This window comes from Notothenia coriiceps, unplaced genomic scaffold, assembly GCF_000735185.1.
Source record: "Notothenia coriiceps isolate Sejong01 unplaced genomic scaffold, NC01 NC01_scaffold00025059, whole genome shotgun sequence".
In the NCBI taxonomy this organism is placed as follows: domain Eukaryota; kingdom Metazoa; phylum Chordata; class Actinopteri; order Perciformes; family Nototheniidae; genus Notothenia; species Notothenia coriiceps.
In genome coordinates this window covers 293-17047 of record NW_011357760.1, presented here as the reverse complement: position 1 = coordinate 17047, position 16755 = coordinate 293, and the positions used below count along the sequence as shown (strand labels likewise).

Here is a 16755-nt window from a genome sequence, read left to right as displayed (position 1 = left end):
TATGTTTTACAGTAAAACATCATTTGCTGTGTAATTTCCTTCTACAGATGTGGCAAGTTAAGTTTAAAATCAACTCTTGGTAGAGTCAAGTCACCACTACAACCACTAATCTCCTTTGTGTCTCACTGGTGGATTTAAAAACAGCCTCCCAGAGCTTCAACAAACTAAAGTCAGTGACAGAGTTCAGGTGCCCTCTAGTGGAAGAATAAACACACACTGTTCTTCAGTTGGCATCAAATACAAATGTATTCTTATAAACTTTATTAATCAATCTTGTATTTACAAATACATACATAATCTAGCAATTCTGATATGAAACATTGTTATTTACAAAATAGCTCTTGACATTCTGTACAATACAACCTGATATAAGTTAGTAAATTACATCGGTGGGTAACTGCAGGTTTCTTACCGACCCAGAAACATTCAATTCATTAAATGTAATGTTTTAATACCAAACAGTCAGTTTAACCAACAAAGTTTTTGAAATATTACAACTTATAACTTCGACATCATACATATGCCAAAAATTGAGATTGTGAACATGTAAACAATCAGACGGACATGGTGTCTTCAGCACCGCTTTGAGAACGTTTAAAAAGGAACATATCTTTCAGAACATGTGGACAGAAAGCAGCAGAGTCTCCTCACACGGCCGAGCTGCCGTCGTGGCCCAGGATGTGGCTGATGTTGTGCGCCGGGCGGTTCGGCTGCTTCCCGGAGTCTGAAGCCGAGGTGTTGGAGAGAGACAGCAGGGGGGACATGGGCATGGCCGAGCCGTCAGTGGGCATCCCGGTGGCGATTTCAGGGAACAGCGAGGTGAGGCTGAAGTTGGAAATGTGCGGGGTGATCCCAGAGGAGTTGGCGATGGGCATAGGAGGCATATCAGGAAGCAAGGGGAAGCTGGCCTGCCCGAAACCAACGGGGCGAGGCGGCGAGAGGATGGAGCCGAAGCGGTTGTTGAGCGGAGCGGAGCTGCCCTTATCTGCACCCGGGCTGGCAAACATCTGGTTGGGGAAGTACTGAAGGGTGACGTCACTGGGGAGGCTGGGGTGAGCGGCTGGAGAGTAAGAAGGGTAGAAGGAGGGTAAGGTGTTCTGAGGCTCCACGGGGAGGAGGGAGGGAGTGCGGGAGGAGTTGGGCTGGCTGACGGGAGGGATGAAGGTGGAGTTGGCGTTAATGGAAGGCGGGGGATTCATGCCTCCTTCTGGAATAAAGGGGAAACCAAAGTTCTGTGAGAGGTGTTGGTCAGGAACCAAGTTGTTGTCGCCGGGAACCTGAGCGCCATCTGCCATAAAGCGGACGATAGTGCTGCGCCTCCCCTCCCCTCCAGACTGCGGCCTGCCCAGCAGCACCCCCCCGCCCGAGGGGAGGGGCAGGTGGCCCTCGGGCTCAAAGGGGTTGCTGTGCCTCAGAGCTCCCGATCGGGGCCGGTCCCCAGGTCTTAGCTTTGTAGGTTGAGAGTCTCTGTTTAAGTGGCGGGAGTGCTGGCTGACAGCAGAGGGGGGTCTGGAGGGTACAGAGGAGCGGCCTGGCTCAGAGCTGCTGTGAGGGGGGGGAGGGTGGGGGAGGCCTGGGCGCACACCTCCATGCATATTACTGCTGACCTGAGATATGTGGCCCTTGTTGCCCTCTCCGAGCCGCATGGCCTTCTGAGTCTGGGGGACGCTGGGGCTCTTGGCCTGGATGTCTCCTGCCGAGCTGACGCAGCTGTACTCCATGCTGACGGGGGGGCAGCACTGCACTCGCTGGTGGTTGCTCTGCTCGGGCAGGTGGGGGGACAGGAGGCTCTGCATGAAGCTCTGGTGACACACTTCCTGTCCGACCTGCACGCCCTGTGAGCCGGGATGAGCGGCACTGTAGCGGTTCCTGCCATCTGATTGAGGGCCGATGCCCATCCTGAAGCCGCCCTGCTGCTGCCCCTGAGGGCCCCTCTGGGACGAGGGACCTGACTTAGGCACCATGTCACTCCCACGGGACACCTGGACCTCAAAGCCACCCAGCTGATGTCCCCCTCCTCCCATAGCTTTGAAAGGCGGACACTCAGAGACCCTCTGAACATCGGCTGATCCCGGATGCTCGGCAGTGAGGCGGTTCTGTGGGTTGTGAGAGATGTTGGTCTTCCCCCGTGACGAGTCCAGGTAGCCGCGCAGGTCCGGCTGCTGGAGCCCCATGCGCTGCTGCTGCTGCTGCTCCCCACTGCTGGAGGTTTTACCGATGAGAGCCTCCGCAGAGTAGCTGGAGACGCGGTGGCGCTCCTGCCGGGACGGAGCGCAGGACGGGTCGGAGGAGGGGCGGGACACAGAGTTACTGGGAGACGGGATGAGCTGCTGCTCCAGAGTCCTTGTGCTCATCATCCTCTGCATTGCATTATGGTCCTGACCAGGCTGAGGGAGGAGCAAAGTACAAAGAAAAGTCTTATTAGATATAACTTTATCAACATATTCTCCCAACGGTTCCGAAAGATGTATAACTTCCCACTGACAAGATAAAATTATTGTAATCATTTTGAACTGAAGTTATTTATTATAATATATCATGATTTTTCCATTCTTATCTCAGCTGCAGCTATAAGCAAGGCCCAGGACAGAGGAAAGCTCCTACGCAAGCAGCTTCAGGATTATTTGATGCTGTGGCAGAGTAAACGTGATCCGCTGCAGCTAAGTATTTCAAATGTACCAACCAGTCCAAAAGATATGAGCATACCTGTTGTAACTTTCTTGATCTAACCCATTTGAGTGATTTGACTAATACAGTTTGAGCGCTGCACATGCCAGCTGCATACTCAACATAAATACCACGGATGACCCGACTATGATCCCATCTTATCAAATCAAACTGTCTTTGCATCAACCATGTGACACCCACCTTGAGGTGCTCCTGCGGGGCCAGGTGTCCGCTGTGGTGGCCCCTGGACCCTGCAGCCTCACAGCTCTTCTCCTGGTGTCTGAAGTGCTGCTGCTGCTGCTGCTGCTGCTGGATCTGCTGCTGGAGGTGCTGCTGGTGTCTGGAGTGAGAGCTCTGCTGCTGCTGGATCTGCTGCTGCTGCTGCTGCTGCTGCTGCTGCTGATGTTGGTGCTGCTGCTGCGTCTGCTGTTGGTGTGTCTGCTGTTGGTGCTGTTGGTGCTGAGACTGTTGGTGTTGCGTCGGCTGTTGATGCTGTTGGTGTGACTGTTGTTGGTGCTGCTGCTGTGTGTGTTGTTGGTGCTGTTGTTGTTGGTGTGAGTGCTGCTGAACTCCAGACTTCTCCAGGTGGTGGGGCTTCTGCTGCAGGTTAGCAGAGGTCTGACTTCCTCTGACAGGCCCCCGCTTCTTCTGCACATGCTGCTCCTGCTGCTGCTGCTGCTGCTGGAGCGCCCTCTGGTGGAGGGAGTGTCGCTGTGCGGGGTCCGGCTGGGTCAGGTGGTGCTGCAGATGGTACAGGTGGTGTCTCTGCTGCTCTTGCTGCTGCTGTTGTTTCATGTACAGGTTTCCTCCCAGGTGCTGGCCGGGCTGGGGGTGCTGAGGATGACCCTGAGGCAGGTGGAGCACCCCCGGCTGGTTCTGCTCTTGAGGAGCGCAGTGGCCCTCCGAGGGCCGAAGTACGGGGCTCATGAAGGAGTTTGTGGAGAAGAGAGGGCCTCCACTTTCTGGGTTAATCCTTGTCATGACGGATGAGGAGGTGGGGGGAATCTGTCCCACCATCATCTGGCTGTGGTCCGGCACTTTGACATCCATATGGCTGACAGTGGGAGCAGACGGAGGGCAAGGCTTGGGTCGTTTCCCGGTGTTCAGCATCGCCTCCTCCTGGGCCTGCCGCTTGGAGATGATTTTCGCTTGGCGCTCGCCGACCCCGCCTCCAGCCCTCATTAACGGCGTCTTTAAGGGGGTGAACTCGTTCAGCTGGGCTGCGCCTGAGCAGGGGGAGAGGGCGTTGTTCAGGGGTTGGGATATGTGGGTTCCTACAGGGGACGGGACCGAGCCCTGTGAGCCAGCGAGACTCGGGGAGGCGGGGTACGGCTGCTGAGCTGAGCTGGGCCGGATCAGGTTGTTGACGCTGAGGCTGGTGCCGCTCTGTGAGGAGCTCTGAGGCTGGACCGTGGGGGAGGACTGGCCGTATGAGATTGTTTTGCTGATGTCTGCTCACATTGGGCCCCTCCCCAGCCTGACCCCTGACAGATACAGCTGGTTTAACTGAGTCCATGGGTTTAGCCGCTTTGCCCTGCTGTCCAGTTGAGCTCCTTTCTTTACTGCTAGACACTGCTGGGGTTTTCGGGGGCTCCCATGTGGCTGTGGGGGGTTTGTTGACGCCGTGTTGACTGAAGCAGCTTACAGTGCGCCGCCCAGGACTGTCCTGCTCGAGTATCGCCAAGGCCAGCATTTCTGCCTGCTCCGAAGTGAAGGTAAATGTTCCGAACGAGCTAGAAGACCCACTTATAGTGTGACCCTGGGGGAGCATGGATGCCACAGAGAATCCTCTGCCTCCCCCGGCCCCTGCAGACATGGGGGAGTCGGTCTGTCTGCTGGGGTGCTCTATCGCTTCATCGTCAAGGTTAGTGTACACCTGCTGAGATGAGGGGAAGTCCTTACGAGAGGAGAGGACAGAAGTCGCTGCAACAAAGCCATCTTTTTCAGTTCTCTCTTACCGGGAGCCCTCTCGGTCTCTTCTAGCAGGCTGGGGGGGTTTGACTTCAGCCGGATTGCAGTGGGAGGGGGTGTGCATATTCACGTCAGTCTGAGCTCGACTGGTGGAGACTCTTTTTCTAAACTCGGAGCTTGTTGTAGGAGCTGTGACAGAGCTGTGGGCTGCAGAATAAGTTAGCAGTCCAGGTGAGGACAGCGAGGCTGAGGAGATGGGCTGAGACTGAGCTTTCGAGCAGGGCAAAGGATCTTGGGTATTCGACACCTGGGGACGACTTACTGAAGTGGGTTGGGCAGCCTGATATAAAGATACTGGTGCAGTTGAAGTGGTGGTGCAGACTGGAGTCAGACATGCAGTAGAAACAGTGGGGGGAGTATAAAGTGTCTCGGTGGCCCCTGCAGAGCTGACCACACATTTGCTCTGTATGGAAACAGCAAAGGTGGCGGCTGACTTGTTTTGTGTTGAGCAGGCGGCTGAACTGGAGGTCGGCTGTTTGACCTCTGGAGCTGAGAGTTTGGTTACAGATGAGCCGTTGCTAGAAACAGCTGGTTTACTCTCAATGGCAACTGCTGGCTTAACCAGTGTAGCATTAGCAATGGTAACAGTAGTAACACTAGTGTTGGTATGACTGAATACGTCTGTCTGAGGCGAACTGACAGGGGCTTTGCTCTGTGCATTGGATTGAGTTGACTCACTAGATGAACACACAACCAATATCTGAGTGTCTTGTGTCATAGTTGCTTTCCCTGCAGCTTCTCTACTGTCTGTGGTTGTGACAGCTGTGGTGCAGGTGGGGGGAATGTCTGTGACTTTCACAGTGGAAGCTGACTTTAAACCTTGAGACGCTGAAACTTGAACATTCTGACTATCTCCTGCAGCAACCACTGGCTTGGCTGAAACAGCAGCAGCAGGCGGTGCTGCAGTAAGCTCTTTTGTCTTGGCTGGTTTAGTCCTTTTAGCCGTTGCCCTTTTTGTGTTTGTGCGAACCCTCTTTCCTGGTGCTTTAGAGGCATTTAGCCCTGATTTGACTGGGGTTACAGAAGGGACCTGGAGCTGTCGTGCAGGTAAAGCAGGTGTGGTTGACGCTGGAGCAGGAGGCTGCTTCTGCTGGACTCCTGATGATGGAATAGCTTGGGGCTGACCATGGTTAGAAATTGTGAGTGGAATGCCCTGAGAGATGCTCTGATTGAGACTGCTGAGTGCCCCCAAACTGTTGAGGGCCACGTTAGTCGTTGGTTCCTCTGTGGTGGTGGGCTGGATCAGCTGCAGTGTGGTGGTCTGGGTATTGGATTTGTCTGAGGTGTTCATGGGCTGCAGGGCAAACACCTGGCCGTTGACAGTGATAGTCTGCGGAGCTGAAGGAACCAATGAGGAAGAGGAGGCCTGAGTGACCTGAAGCGGGAGGTTCGTCTGAGGACGAGGGAGGATGTGGACCAGCTGCTTCCCCACAACACTCTGTAAGGACGTGGCAGACGCTGAGCTGCTGCTTGTGGGGATGTGAGTGGAGACAACAGGTAGTGCAGCGGGAGCAGACACCATGCCAACCTGAGGATTCTGAGTGGCGGGCGCAACCTGATTGGGTGCCTGGATGATGACAATGTGCTGACATGGTGTCTGATTGGTCATTTCCTCCCTCACGACTGACTGTGTAGGGCAGGAGCTGGCCTGCTGCAGGATGACCACGCTCGGGTTGTTGGTGTTCTGAGGAGCCGACACACCTGAGGCCATTCCTCCCGTCGGGTTGACCTGCAGCACCTGCATGGTCTGAAGGAAAGGCAGCACTGTGGCCTGTGGCTGGGGCACCAGGGCAGACTGGGGGAGGGGCTGAGGGAGGAGGGCTGCCGTGTGATGGGGAACCAATGACGCTGGTTGGAGGACAGCAGGCTGGGGCTGCGACGGCATGACGGCAGGGTGGGGAGCAATGGCCGACTGTGAGAGGATAGCACAGCGTTGATGGGGGGCCAGGACAGAATGGGGCTTGTTCAGGATAGCTCCCTGAAAGGGCTGCGCTTGAATGTGGGCTGTGATGGGGGCTTGCTGTACAGGCACGTGTGGTTGCATCTGTATTTGAATAGGCTGAACGGTAGCTTTGTTGCCCATTGGACACACAGTCACCTGCTGGACAGCCTGGGTGGTGTTGATGACTTCATGGGTGGGGAGACTCTGGCAGACTGGCTGCACTGTGTTTCCTGCCATCTGCAGCGTCGTCCAGGTGGTCTGGGTGCTGCCGGCCGCCCCCGCCCTGAGGAGGGCGTGGCTGTTGGGGATGGCGGTGTAGCTCACAGGCCTCATGGCGGTGTCCTGTGTGACCCACGAGCAAAGCTCTGAGGCTCTGGATGTGTTTACAGCCTGGGTAAAGGTGGTGATATTGGGCATGGGTTGAGCAGGGATAATGGTGGGGAGCTGTGAGGCCAAGGTGGGGGCCGGGGCGGCAGGCTGCGGCTGTTGGGGCAGCGCTGTGGTCCCTGCAGGGATCTGGAGGGTGATGTAAGACACAGAGGGTGGCATAGTGGGGGCTGCAGCCTGCGCCTCCACCACACACTGCTCTATCATCCTCAGGCCTGATGTAGTCTGGATGGTAGTCGAGACAGGGAGAAGTGCAGGGGTGGATGAAGAGGTATTGACTTGTAGCAGGGCTCCATTCACCCTCAACCTGGCACCGCCCTCAGGAGGTGGATGAAGGATTAATGCTTCAGTAGGATGTTTCGCTGGGCTAGTCTCCTTCAAGTTGGGGTATACGATGATCCCCTTTGGGAGTTGGTGAGTGGGGGTCACCTTTGCAACCTTGGCTGATCGCTGTTTGCCCTTCCACTGAATTGTGGGGTCTTCCAGGATGTTAATATCATTGGATTTGAGGAGCTCGATGTAGTGATCACTCTCCCTCCTCATCTCCTCCAGCTGACGCCGCAGTCGACGGATCTCCTCCGCTGCACAGAGACAAAGCACACATGTAATCAATCAGGTGCACATTACACTTTCAAGTATACTTAAAGTGGACCTATCATGCTATTTTTAGGCTAAAGCATAGGTCTCAGATATATTAAAAATATATAAAAAACAGGTCTATGAAGTGTTTTGCTCAAAATACCAAACAGATCTCCCATTCTAGCCATAGCTCATATCCTTCTATTTCACTTCCTGTTTCAAAAGTGCTGATTTTGGGTATAAAGCTTTAAAAAATTGATTAATATAAAAGGAGGTGGCTGAGCTCATGCGGGACCCGGCAGCTACTGTCTAAACTAAATGCTGCCGTGATGAAACGCCATATCATGGATTATCAAGGATTATCTCTGAAACAGTATGGAGCTCAAAGGCTTTCTCTCTTGCCGGTTATACCACAAGGTGAGTTCCTTTTTATTTCCTGCTTCTTCACACACATGCTCTCCAGTACAGGTTAGCTCTGAGTGTTAGCGATGCTAATGTAAACACCGACCATATTACGTCCAAAACAGTCGGGCATTGTTTCTGATAGCAACGTTTCTGATAGGGCCGTGGGTCCACATTTCAGATATTACGTCATATCGGACGCAAATCTGGATCAGCTCCGTTGTTCCCCCGTTTTTAGAAATGTGGGTACGGAGGAAACACATACATTTATGTATAAAAGACATCAAAAAGTGCATTTTGCATGATAGGTCCCCTTTGAACTATAAGAAAATCCAATATGCATTACTGCAAAAGTTATGTGACAGGTGGACATTTGTTCACCTTGCACTTTATCTCCTCCTTCCAGAAGAAATGTGTCATTTTGTTTCTTCAGCTCTGTGATGTAGCGAACAGCCTGGTCCAAGATCATGTTCTTACTCTACAGATGAGAATAAAGGTAAGATATTCAAACATAAAACACTCAACAGTAAACTGGCTTGTACAGACACTAATTTGACAGTAATGGCAGTTTGTCTCTTACCTGTTTAAGTGCCTGGGAACAGGGGAGAAGATTACCAATGCGGTTAATCCCCTCATTAATCTTCTCTTTTCTGTGTCTCTCAACTACATTAGAGAAGAGACTAAATGTTAATGTCCAGTACCATTTATAGTGACAGTAACAATATTTCACTAAGTTTTAAACAGAGCAATAAGGATGCATTGATTCACCTGCATTGTGAGATTCTTTGTTTTTCTTCTTTCTGCAAAAGATTGTTAACATTTGTTATTACAACTCTGTACAAATACCAACAGCCTCTAATTATGAGTGAAAACAACGATATAGAAGAGCATCCTTACTTAGGTTTACGACCAGGTGACTGAGTTTCAGTCATCTCTGGCATTCTGTCCTTACAGTTGCCTGTATGATGAGGAACCAGTCAACACATCTAACAGCTGGATCTTAAATCCCTTTCGTGGCCCTCCTGCGATCAACACATAAAATACACAGTATTACTTTTTAAATAATTATCATGACACCAGACTGTAAAACACCAAATAAAAAAATCATGCAGAAGCTATTACACAGCAGTAATGTTGTCATATTGATACAGCATAATCAAGTTAAAATACATTGTTAATCCACACAGACCTTCTACAACAAATACATGCTAACAAGCTTGTGTTGATAGATAGTTCATAGATTTAAAGCTAACATTGAGTCTTTTACCTGCATATTAAAGCTTTATTACAGCATTTACCACGCATTGCAGACATAGTTGTGGGTCCAGGTTTAAATAGCGATGCTCATTGTATTATCCCGTCACTTAACCAGCAAGAAACTAGCAACCTAAGCAATTAGCTATTCAGTTAGCATTCTGTTAGCCAGATAAGCTAATAGCTAGCTTACTTTACCGTTACCGACATGATAATTAAGCAAATTAACGGAGTATTTCTTTCCTTGCTGCTGTTAATATGCTGTTAATGTATGGTAGTTTACACTGACCTCTAGCCTCAGCATTTTGGAGACTGTCAGTCGCTTCGAGTACTATAAGGTTGGAAGCTAACTGTTGGCTAGCATAGCATTAAACTCTACTCATTTCCCAAAACAATCTAGATACACCTAACGTTGTGCGGAAATGGGAGGGCTCTGGCGGCGCTGACAGCCAATAGGATTCAGACGTGGGAGGTTTCAGCCAATCACGAGGCAACATGGGCTTCCAGCAAGGTATGTATAATGTATATTATTTTATGAAGAAGATGTTGATTTTTAACCATAATTATGTGCATAAAGCTAATCATTCTCAATTTTCATGGAACAAAATTACACAGTTGGCAAAGTATTTACTGCAAATAGTAATTCCTTTATTTAGACGTTAAAAAGTCTTACAATATAGAGCTCCAGAAAAGATAAAATTCTTCAAAGAAAGGAAAAACATGCTTATACTACAGTGGAGAAGACACAACTCCCCATGCATGCAGAGGGAACAGAGCTTCCTCTGGGTAAAATACTGTTCAAGAGACCATACAACTTCAGCCAGGCTTCAAAACCTAATGATGTGTGAAACAGAAGCTGACTGAGACAAGTAGCTTGAGAAGACCAAATCTGGCTACATAAGGTGCCAAAGGTGTTTTAAGGTAAGATGTCTCAAAACATGTATTTTAAGAGACAGACATCCTCACACACCTTTATTGTACTCCTGAAATAATGCCCAAATGCAATTTCCAATCGGTTATTTGGAAACTCCGCACAAAAAGACGTGGAGTGACATTCTAAGAAACACATTCAATACAATATTTTGTTTGTTTTTATTCTTTAATGTTTTCAGTTTTAGTAGTAAACCCAGGAGAACCTCTGAACAATTTGCCATTTTAATGTCAAAAGTAAAAATGACAGTTGAAGGGGATTTAAATTAACAAGCTGGAAAATAAAAGGTTTTCAGAAACTATGAGAGGTAACCACGTCTTCCCACCACCTCTGAACCGGTCAGCCTTCTATACGCCCGAACCGAGGGGGCTGCATTTCTGCGTGTCCCCTCTGGACGTGACATATCAACGAGCCGGTCAGACTCACTTCCTGTAAATACCAGGGTTTAGGTGGTGAGTGAATAGAGTTGTGACTGTTCCACGTAACATCTCAAAGCATCACTCCACGCTGAGCAGCTGGGACCCGTGTGTGTCAGCGATGGTCTCTCAACACTTTTACAGCTTCAAACCACCTGTTGTTTTTTGCTCAACAGTAAAGATAGTCCCATGAGCTTTATAACCGCATAAAAACAAATCGAACACAAACAGTATGATTTGCAAACAACACACCCTCCCCCTTCACTGTGTCTAAAACTGTTGGCAACTTTGATAAATGGGAGCACTTTTGGATTCTGAGCGTTTTGTCATGTTCAATTATCTGGTATGAGGAAAGGGGAGCAATAAAATATTCAAAAATCAAAGAGTGACCTCTTTGCAAAATAAATGCAGCATTTTTTGTACTTTATATTTGTTTTCTCTTTTTAGCGTCCTTTGAAGAAAGTGTTGAATGTGTCGACCCTGGGGCATTTGTCACAGTTCTGTTTCTGTGGAGGCGGCACATTTGTGCTCTTTCCAAACGCTGCGCCCCTACTCTGCCTTCTGAAGCTCTCCGGTGGGGGGGGCACATGGGCTGCGCAGACTCTTCTGCAACACATGGGCGTCTGCGGGCTCTATCCTCTTGTAGTAATTCTTTTTCGTTTCGATGATCTCAAAGCCAAATTTCTGATAAAAGTGGATGGCTGACTCGTTGCTGATCTGCACATGACTGGAGAGGGAAAGAGGAAATTAGGTTAGTGATGGAACAGATGCTTTTGTAGAATCAACTAAGATGGCAATGATATATTGTTACACAAGGTCTGCAATTAGACACTCACAGGTAAATGTTGTCAAACGTGCCATCCTTCTCACAGATGTTTAGCACATGATTCAGCATCTTTGTACCTGGAGAGAAAGACAAAGGGCAGAGTTAGAAACAAAAGATCCCAAAGGGCACTGAACCTTCTTCTAGAGATCTGGGACTGCTTACCGATTCCAAGTCTACGATAGGGTGCTAGACAGCCGAGCGTCATGATGTACAGTCTCTTCTGGTTCTGAGAGTGGTCCACTCTGCAGCACACAGCTCCCACTGCAATGTCATTGAAGTATGCTGCAAGACAAATATGAGGGAAACTCAAATATCACCAACAGACAGGGCTGTGTCTGAGGAAACAAAGCAGGTCAAGAAGAATGCTTAATGTGCAGAGAGAGTTTAATGTTAGCGGTTTCTTACCTAGCTTTGCAAGCTCTCCAACCTCCAGGACATCTTTGTAAAACTTGTCGTTGTAGCTGACAGGGAAGATGACCTGGTTCAGGCGTTTCAGTTGCTTTATGTTGTGGGGCGTAACATCCCCCAGCTCGATCCGGCTACTGGAACAAGAGCAAAACGGTCAAATGGCTGACAATCGGTACACAGTTATATTCAAGATCAGTGGACTCACAAAAGGTCACTTTGAGAATTTCTTAAAACTGAAATGGTTAAATTGGTTACTTGAGAGGTCTTCAAAAATAATTTCAAATGTAATGTTCTGAATTTGTTGCCCTATATTTACTAAGAAATTGATATGGCATCTGTTAAAATCAAGAGACACGATAACCTGTGAATATGTGTGTTATAATAAAGTGTGACTTAAACACTACTCTGCAGCTCATGTGTATGATTGAGGGGTTAACTGTGGTATTTATAGTCATCCAAACATCCTAAAAACAGCTGTTGGCCACGTGTGTTGTTCATGAAAATATACAGTGCCAGCATCCGTCTGAACTTCAAACAGTACCGCCTCTGAAATCCTATCTGAACATTCAAACACAGTTCAGCGTTAATCGCCCTCATGTTATCTGAGAATTAACACCGTGGCCAACATTTTTTTACATCGTCCATCACCCCTGCTGGTGTGTTAACCTTCTTCGATATGTCAGGTTACACTGAGCAAGCTCGATGAGGCTCTGAAGTTGATGTCAGTTGTAACGTTAGCACGGTAACTGACACAGGGTTGGCCAATATACGCTCAATGTGCTATTAGCTTGTGCAGTAACTTTGTGATCTACCTCCCTGCAGCTGAAGTTAAATGTAGCCACAGCCACACACACCCACACACACAGTGTTATCTCACAGGCCATACGACATTGATCCGTTTACATCACAAATGTATTTATTACTACAATTACCAGTATTTATTCCACTTTACAGTATTTCATGTTACATTCTGTTCTTGTTGATCTTTTTACATGTATATGCAATTACTTGATCATTTGAAAAAAATGTAGCTTATTTTATTTGACATGTATATAGTTGACTTCTTCTTTATAATCTTGCACTATTTTATTTCTACGGTTTCTTTTTGCACTATTTGTATTCTTTAAAAAAAAATGTATGTCTTATAAATATATTTATTTTCCGCTGTTGGAGGAGACTGTGACTTCATATTTGTATTGCCATGACTACACTCAAGCTACTGTTCATATGCCAATAAAGGCTTTGAATCTCCAAAGTGTGTGTAGCTTAGCTTAAAGTAGGTTTACTGACTCAGCTCCCTAGTAGCAGCTAGCTAGTTAGCTTTGCTTGTTCGCCGTCTAAACGAACCGACTTAAGTTAACAAACACATTCTTCACAGAACTGTTTCTATAACGGTGCTGTCCTTTGTAATTTTTCCTGCTACACCTTATTAAAAGTAGCTTTTCAAGCTAGCTAGCCTCGCCGTCTCCTCCCCTTGTATAGAAAAAATGAAAACTTTACTCGTGCTAAGCTACTTAATCGTGACTCAAAAGATTACACTCACCCTTTCATTGTAAACAGATATTATCCCTTATGTTCGATGATGCTGAACTTTAGAGTTGTTCTGGGTAAAAAAGGAGGGGTTTTGACAGAGTAAGGGTCGGGGATGGCTCCCGTTTTACCCTCCACATGTAGCTAGTTTTGCGGTGGTAGCACTTAGCTTAGCCGCCGCACTCTTTCCACGACTGGAAACTGTCAACCCTGACCCCGCGCATGCGCACAAACACGACTCCTTCTTCTTTCCACGGTCTTATGGCGGGTGGCAACCAGCGTTAAAGTTGCATTACCGCCACCTACTGTATGGGAGTGTGGACCACAGCTCAGGGAAAAAGCAATGAACACGACAACAAAAACAAAACAAACAACTAAATCCTCTTAAAATCGCAACTTTATGTTGGAACAGAGAGAGAGCGATTTTAATGAAGTAAACAATTCCCCACAGCAATTTGTGATAGTGCCTCCATTTTGGCTCAAACGTTCCTGCAAAGATATTAAGCGCTTAAGAGATAGTCTCCTCTCTCGACCCGACAGTACCTAATACCAGTATGGAAAATACTCTGGAAAAGTATCCAATTAATACTATACAATTGTGTTCATTCTATTCCATCTGGATACATATGTTTGTGTGTATAGACTACTGACTAGTATTCTTGCATGTGTTGACAGACGAATCTCCATCCACAGTTGTCAATCTCTAACACTTTTAAACTCTTTACGGCAGAGCCCGGAGGAGGAGCCAAAATGGCGCCAGTTGCCTGGGCCCAGCAGTAAAACAGCAGTGAAATAAGTCAGCTGATCTCAGTCTGCTGTCACGCACCGCAGCAACCAGCGTTTCTCTCTCGAGGCAAGACACTAAACCACCACTCCACACCAAGACGGTAACTAAAGCATTTTATTTACCTGTGTTGTCGATATTATGCACTTCTATCCTGGTCGTGTGTGGATAATGTAACATTTGGTTGAACAAAAAACGGAAGAACCATCGATTTTCAGCCAGGCCAGACCTGCTATCGTTTTCACAACACCGAATAACCTTAATCAATTCAGTGGGGTTGAATGAAAATCTATTTTATTTATCATATGTTTTTGTTTTTGGACTAATTTCGGTGTCAGTAAATGAGTTTCTAGTTAAGCTGGCACACTAGATATCCTTCATAAATACATTTTCACATTACATATATCATAAACAGGCCCCCAGTTTATTCTAAGGCCATTATATCTTTATTTTGGCATGTGTTTTTACATTAAAACAAAACCTTTAAGCTACTATCATGCGACCAACTACCTGCATGTAAGGAATTTGCAATTTACATCATTGTGTCAGGATGTTTTGCACTTACATGTGATATTTCTGAGTCTATTTTTGACATCAAACCTACACGTTTCCAACAATTGAATATATGCAATCCTTTCTTTAGTACCCAGCACACATTAACCAGCATACCATCTAAGCTCAGCAGTGTAGTAAGGAAGGGTACAATTATCTTTATTATGGATTGTAGTCATGTGGAAGAATGTGTCTTCACTGTGTCCTCACACAGTCATAACGTGTACTTCCCAGTTTTGCACCATGCTAGTTTTCCACTTCCTTAAAGACACTCATAGAGACCAGGACGACTAGTCATGTGCCAAGATCATATGATCAAGTGTCTGTTGCAGCAGGGATGAACGCAGATCAATGTGCCCTTAACAGCTTCGATCAAATATGGTGGCATTATAAGGCCTTTTTTAGGAAGTAAATCTAGATTTGGAGATTGAAACTCATCAAGCAGATAGAGATTTCTCTGTTATATAATATATGAATTAACCACCAGAACAATAGACCTTATCGGCTCACTGTTTTCTCCTTTTTGGAAGAAATTAACATAGATACTTCAAGGCATGAGTAATGTGGAAGTTGTGCTCAGTTTGAGTGAAACCTCTTTAGGTGCCAGTCTTGTAATTCCTGCATTGGTCCTTTGGTGGAGCTGCTATGTTCCTGCACAGATGGGCTGAGCAGCATAAACAGGAAGATCTGTGCATCAGTGGGAAGGACACAAAAAGGGCATGGATGTGGAGAACTGCATGTGTGTTACGGATATCAAATAGAGAATTATAAATGGCACATTCAGGAAGTAAGAGCATGTTGAATGGATTGCTTTGTGTGACGCCCACAGAATATTGCAGATTAAGCAGATTTGTAATAGGTGCAGTGCATCTGCTGTCAGCTCTCTGTGAGGATGGGTTTGTGTCACGACTCATGACAGCTTGTTATTCCTGCTAGAGGAGAAATGTGGAATCATGCACCACTTGGAAAACACTTGTCAATCTCTATGAGAAAAGAGCATTTTTACATAAGTTATAAACACGTAAGTGCTCTATGGGATCCCCCTCTTATGTCACACCGACTGTTCTCCTGCACCTGAAGCAGCAGATAAGGAGGCCTGGCCCGGAAAAGGCACCGTAATGCTCATGAGAAATAAAGAGTCGTGAGCAGCAGGGATGTTTTTTGACTAGTGGTTTCCATGGTTACAGTAGGAGATGCCACTATCGAGGTATGGCACGATGCTACGCACATATTTACATCTGAATAAGTGGGTTATTTCCCGTATTATCTTTAACTTTTAAATATATTTTCTATGGGTTATTTTTCATTTTGTCTCCCTTTATGGTGAGAAATCTATTTTGTGTGATCCTAATGTGATCATGAGAACGACTCTACTTCTTCACAGATAAATATGAACTAAATGCTTTATGTGTAATTATAAGGCTGGTAACAGTGTCTCAGTTCTGAAGCAGCTCTGTGTGGTCTCATATGAAATGACTGCAGTTATCAAACAGCTCTTGCCCACAGCTGCTCTTCTGCTTCTAATAAAAGCGCTCAATAATTCAAATGTAAAAACACACATTTGGTTATAAGCGTTTCACAGTAATGATCAGCCTCTCCTTGAGCCCTGTGGTTCATGTCCTTCTTTCCTGCTCTGTGTCCTTACTTTGTTTGTTTGTTTCCTTTCAGTTGGATTTATAAACCGTGAAGATGGACATGTCCAACCTGCCCAGGATCAGGGACGAGGAGAGGGAGAGCGAGTTTGGATTCGTCCATGGAGTCTCCGGACCAGGTTGGCCACAAACACCACCATTACATCCTGCAGAGTTACTACAGAAGTGTTAGAAAAATCTCCCTGGTCCCCGGCTTGAGCTTCAACCTCAGGATCCATGTATTTGTGATCCTCTCCAGAATGGAATTAGTCAAAACAAAAAAAGAGAATTCGTTGGTATTTTTCTCAAAAATCTCAAAATTCTGACTTTTTCTCAAAAATCTCAAAATTCTGACTTTTTCTGAATACTTAAAAATGTTAATAATCCCTCATCACCGGCTTGAGCTTTAACCTCAGGATCCATGTATCTGTGATCCTCTCCAGAATGGAAGTAGTCATCACATACAGAGCATCAA

The 16755-nt window shown here is 47.0% G+C and overlaps 2 protein-coding genes and 1 long non-coding RNA gene across 4 annotated transcripts in view; 1 reads left to right on the top strand and 2 right to left on the bottom strand.

The window, feature by feature from the left end:
- Nucleotides 1–232: 232 nt before the first annotated feature.
- Nucleotides 233–9576, bottom strand: usf3 (upstream transcription factor family member 3). Its single transcript, XM_010783322.1, is given in 8 exon segments — nucleotides 233–2387; nucleotides 2869–3978; nucleotides 3980–7548; nucleotides 8330–8426; nucleotides 8529–8611; nucleotides 8717–8748; nucleotides 8846–8970; nucleotides 9492–9576. Coding segments are annotated over 7 exon segments (6675 nt in total). The 5' UTR covers nucleotides 8890–8970; nucleotides 9492–9576; the 3' UTR covers nucleotides 233–647.
- A 250-nt stretch (nucleotides 9577–9826) lies between these two features.
- Nucleotides 9827–13556, bottom strand: naa50 (N-alpha-acetyltransferase 50, NatE catalytic subunit). Of its 2 annotated transcripts, none has more exons than XM_010783320.1 (5): nucleotides 13327–13556; nucleotides 11781–11917; nucleotides 11538–11657; nucleotides 11386–11452; nucleotides 9827–11276 (listed from the first exon to the last, which is right to left on the bottom strand). In XM_010783320.1, the coding sequence occupies exons 1-5, from the start codon at nucleotides 13332–13334 to the stop codon at nucleotides 11099–11101; spliced, it is 510 nt and encodes a 169-aa protein (XP_010781622.1). In that variant the 5' UTR covers nucleotides 13335–13556; the 3' UTR covers nucleotides 9827–11098. The 2 variants fall into 2 exon arrangements, with proteins under 2 accessions (XP_010781622.1, XP_010781623.1); XM_010783321.1 differs by having other exon boundaries at nucleotides 11781–11914; nucleotides 13327–13553.
- A 536-nt stretch (nucleotides 13557–14092) lies between these two features.
- LOC104955921 (uncharacterized) overlaps nucleotides 14093–16755 on the top strand; it is a 2955-nt gene continuing 292 nt past the window's right edge. Inside the window, exons 1-2 of the long non-coding RNA XR_799497.1 lie at nucleotides 14093–14200; nucleotides 16318–16420. This is a non-coding gene — a long non-coding RNA (uncharacterized lncRNA). The remainder of the gene's footprint in view (nucleotides 14201–16317; nucleotides 16421–16755) is intronic.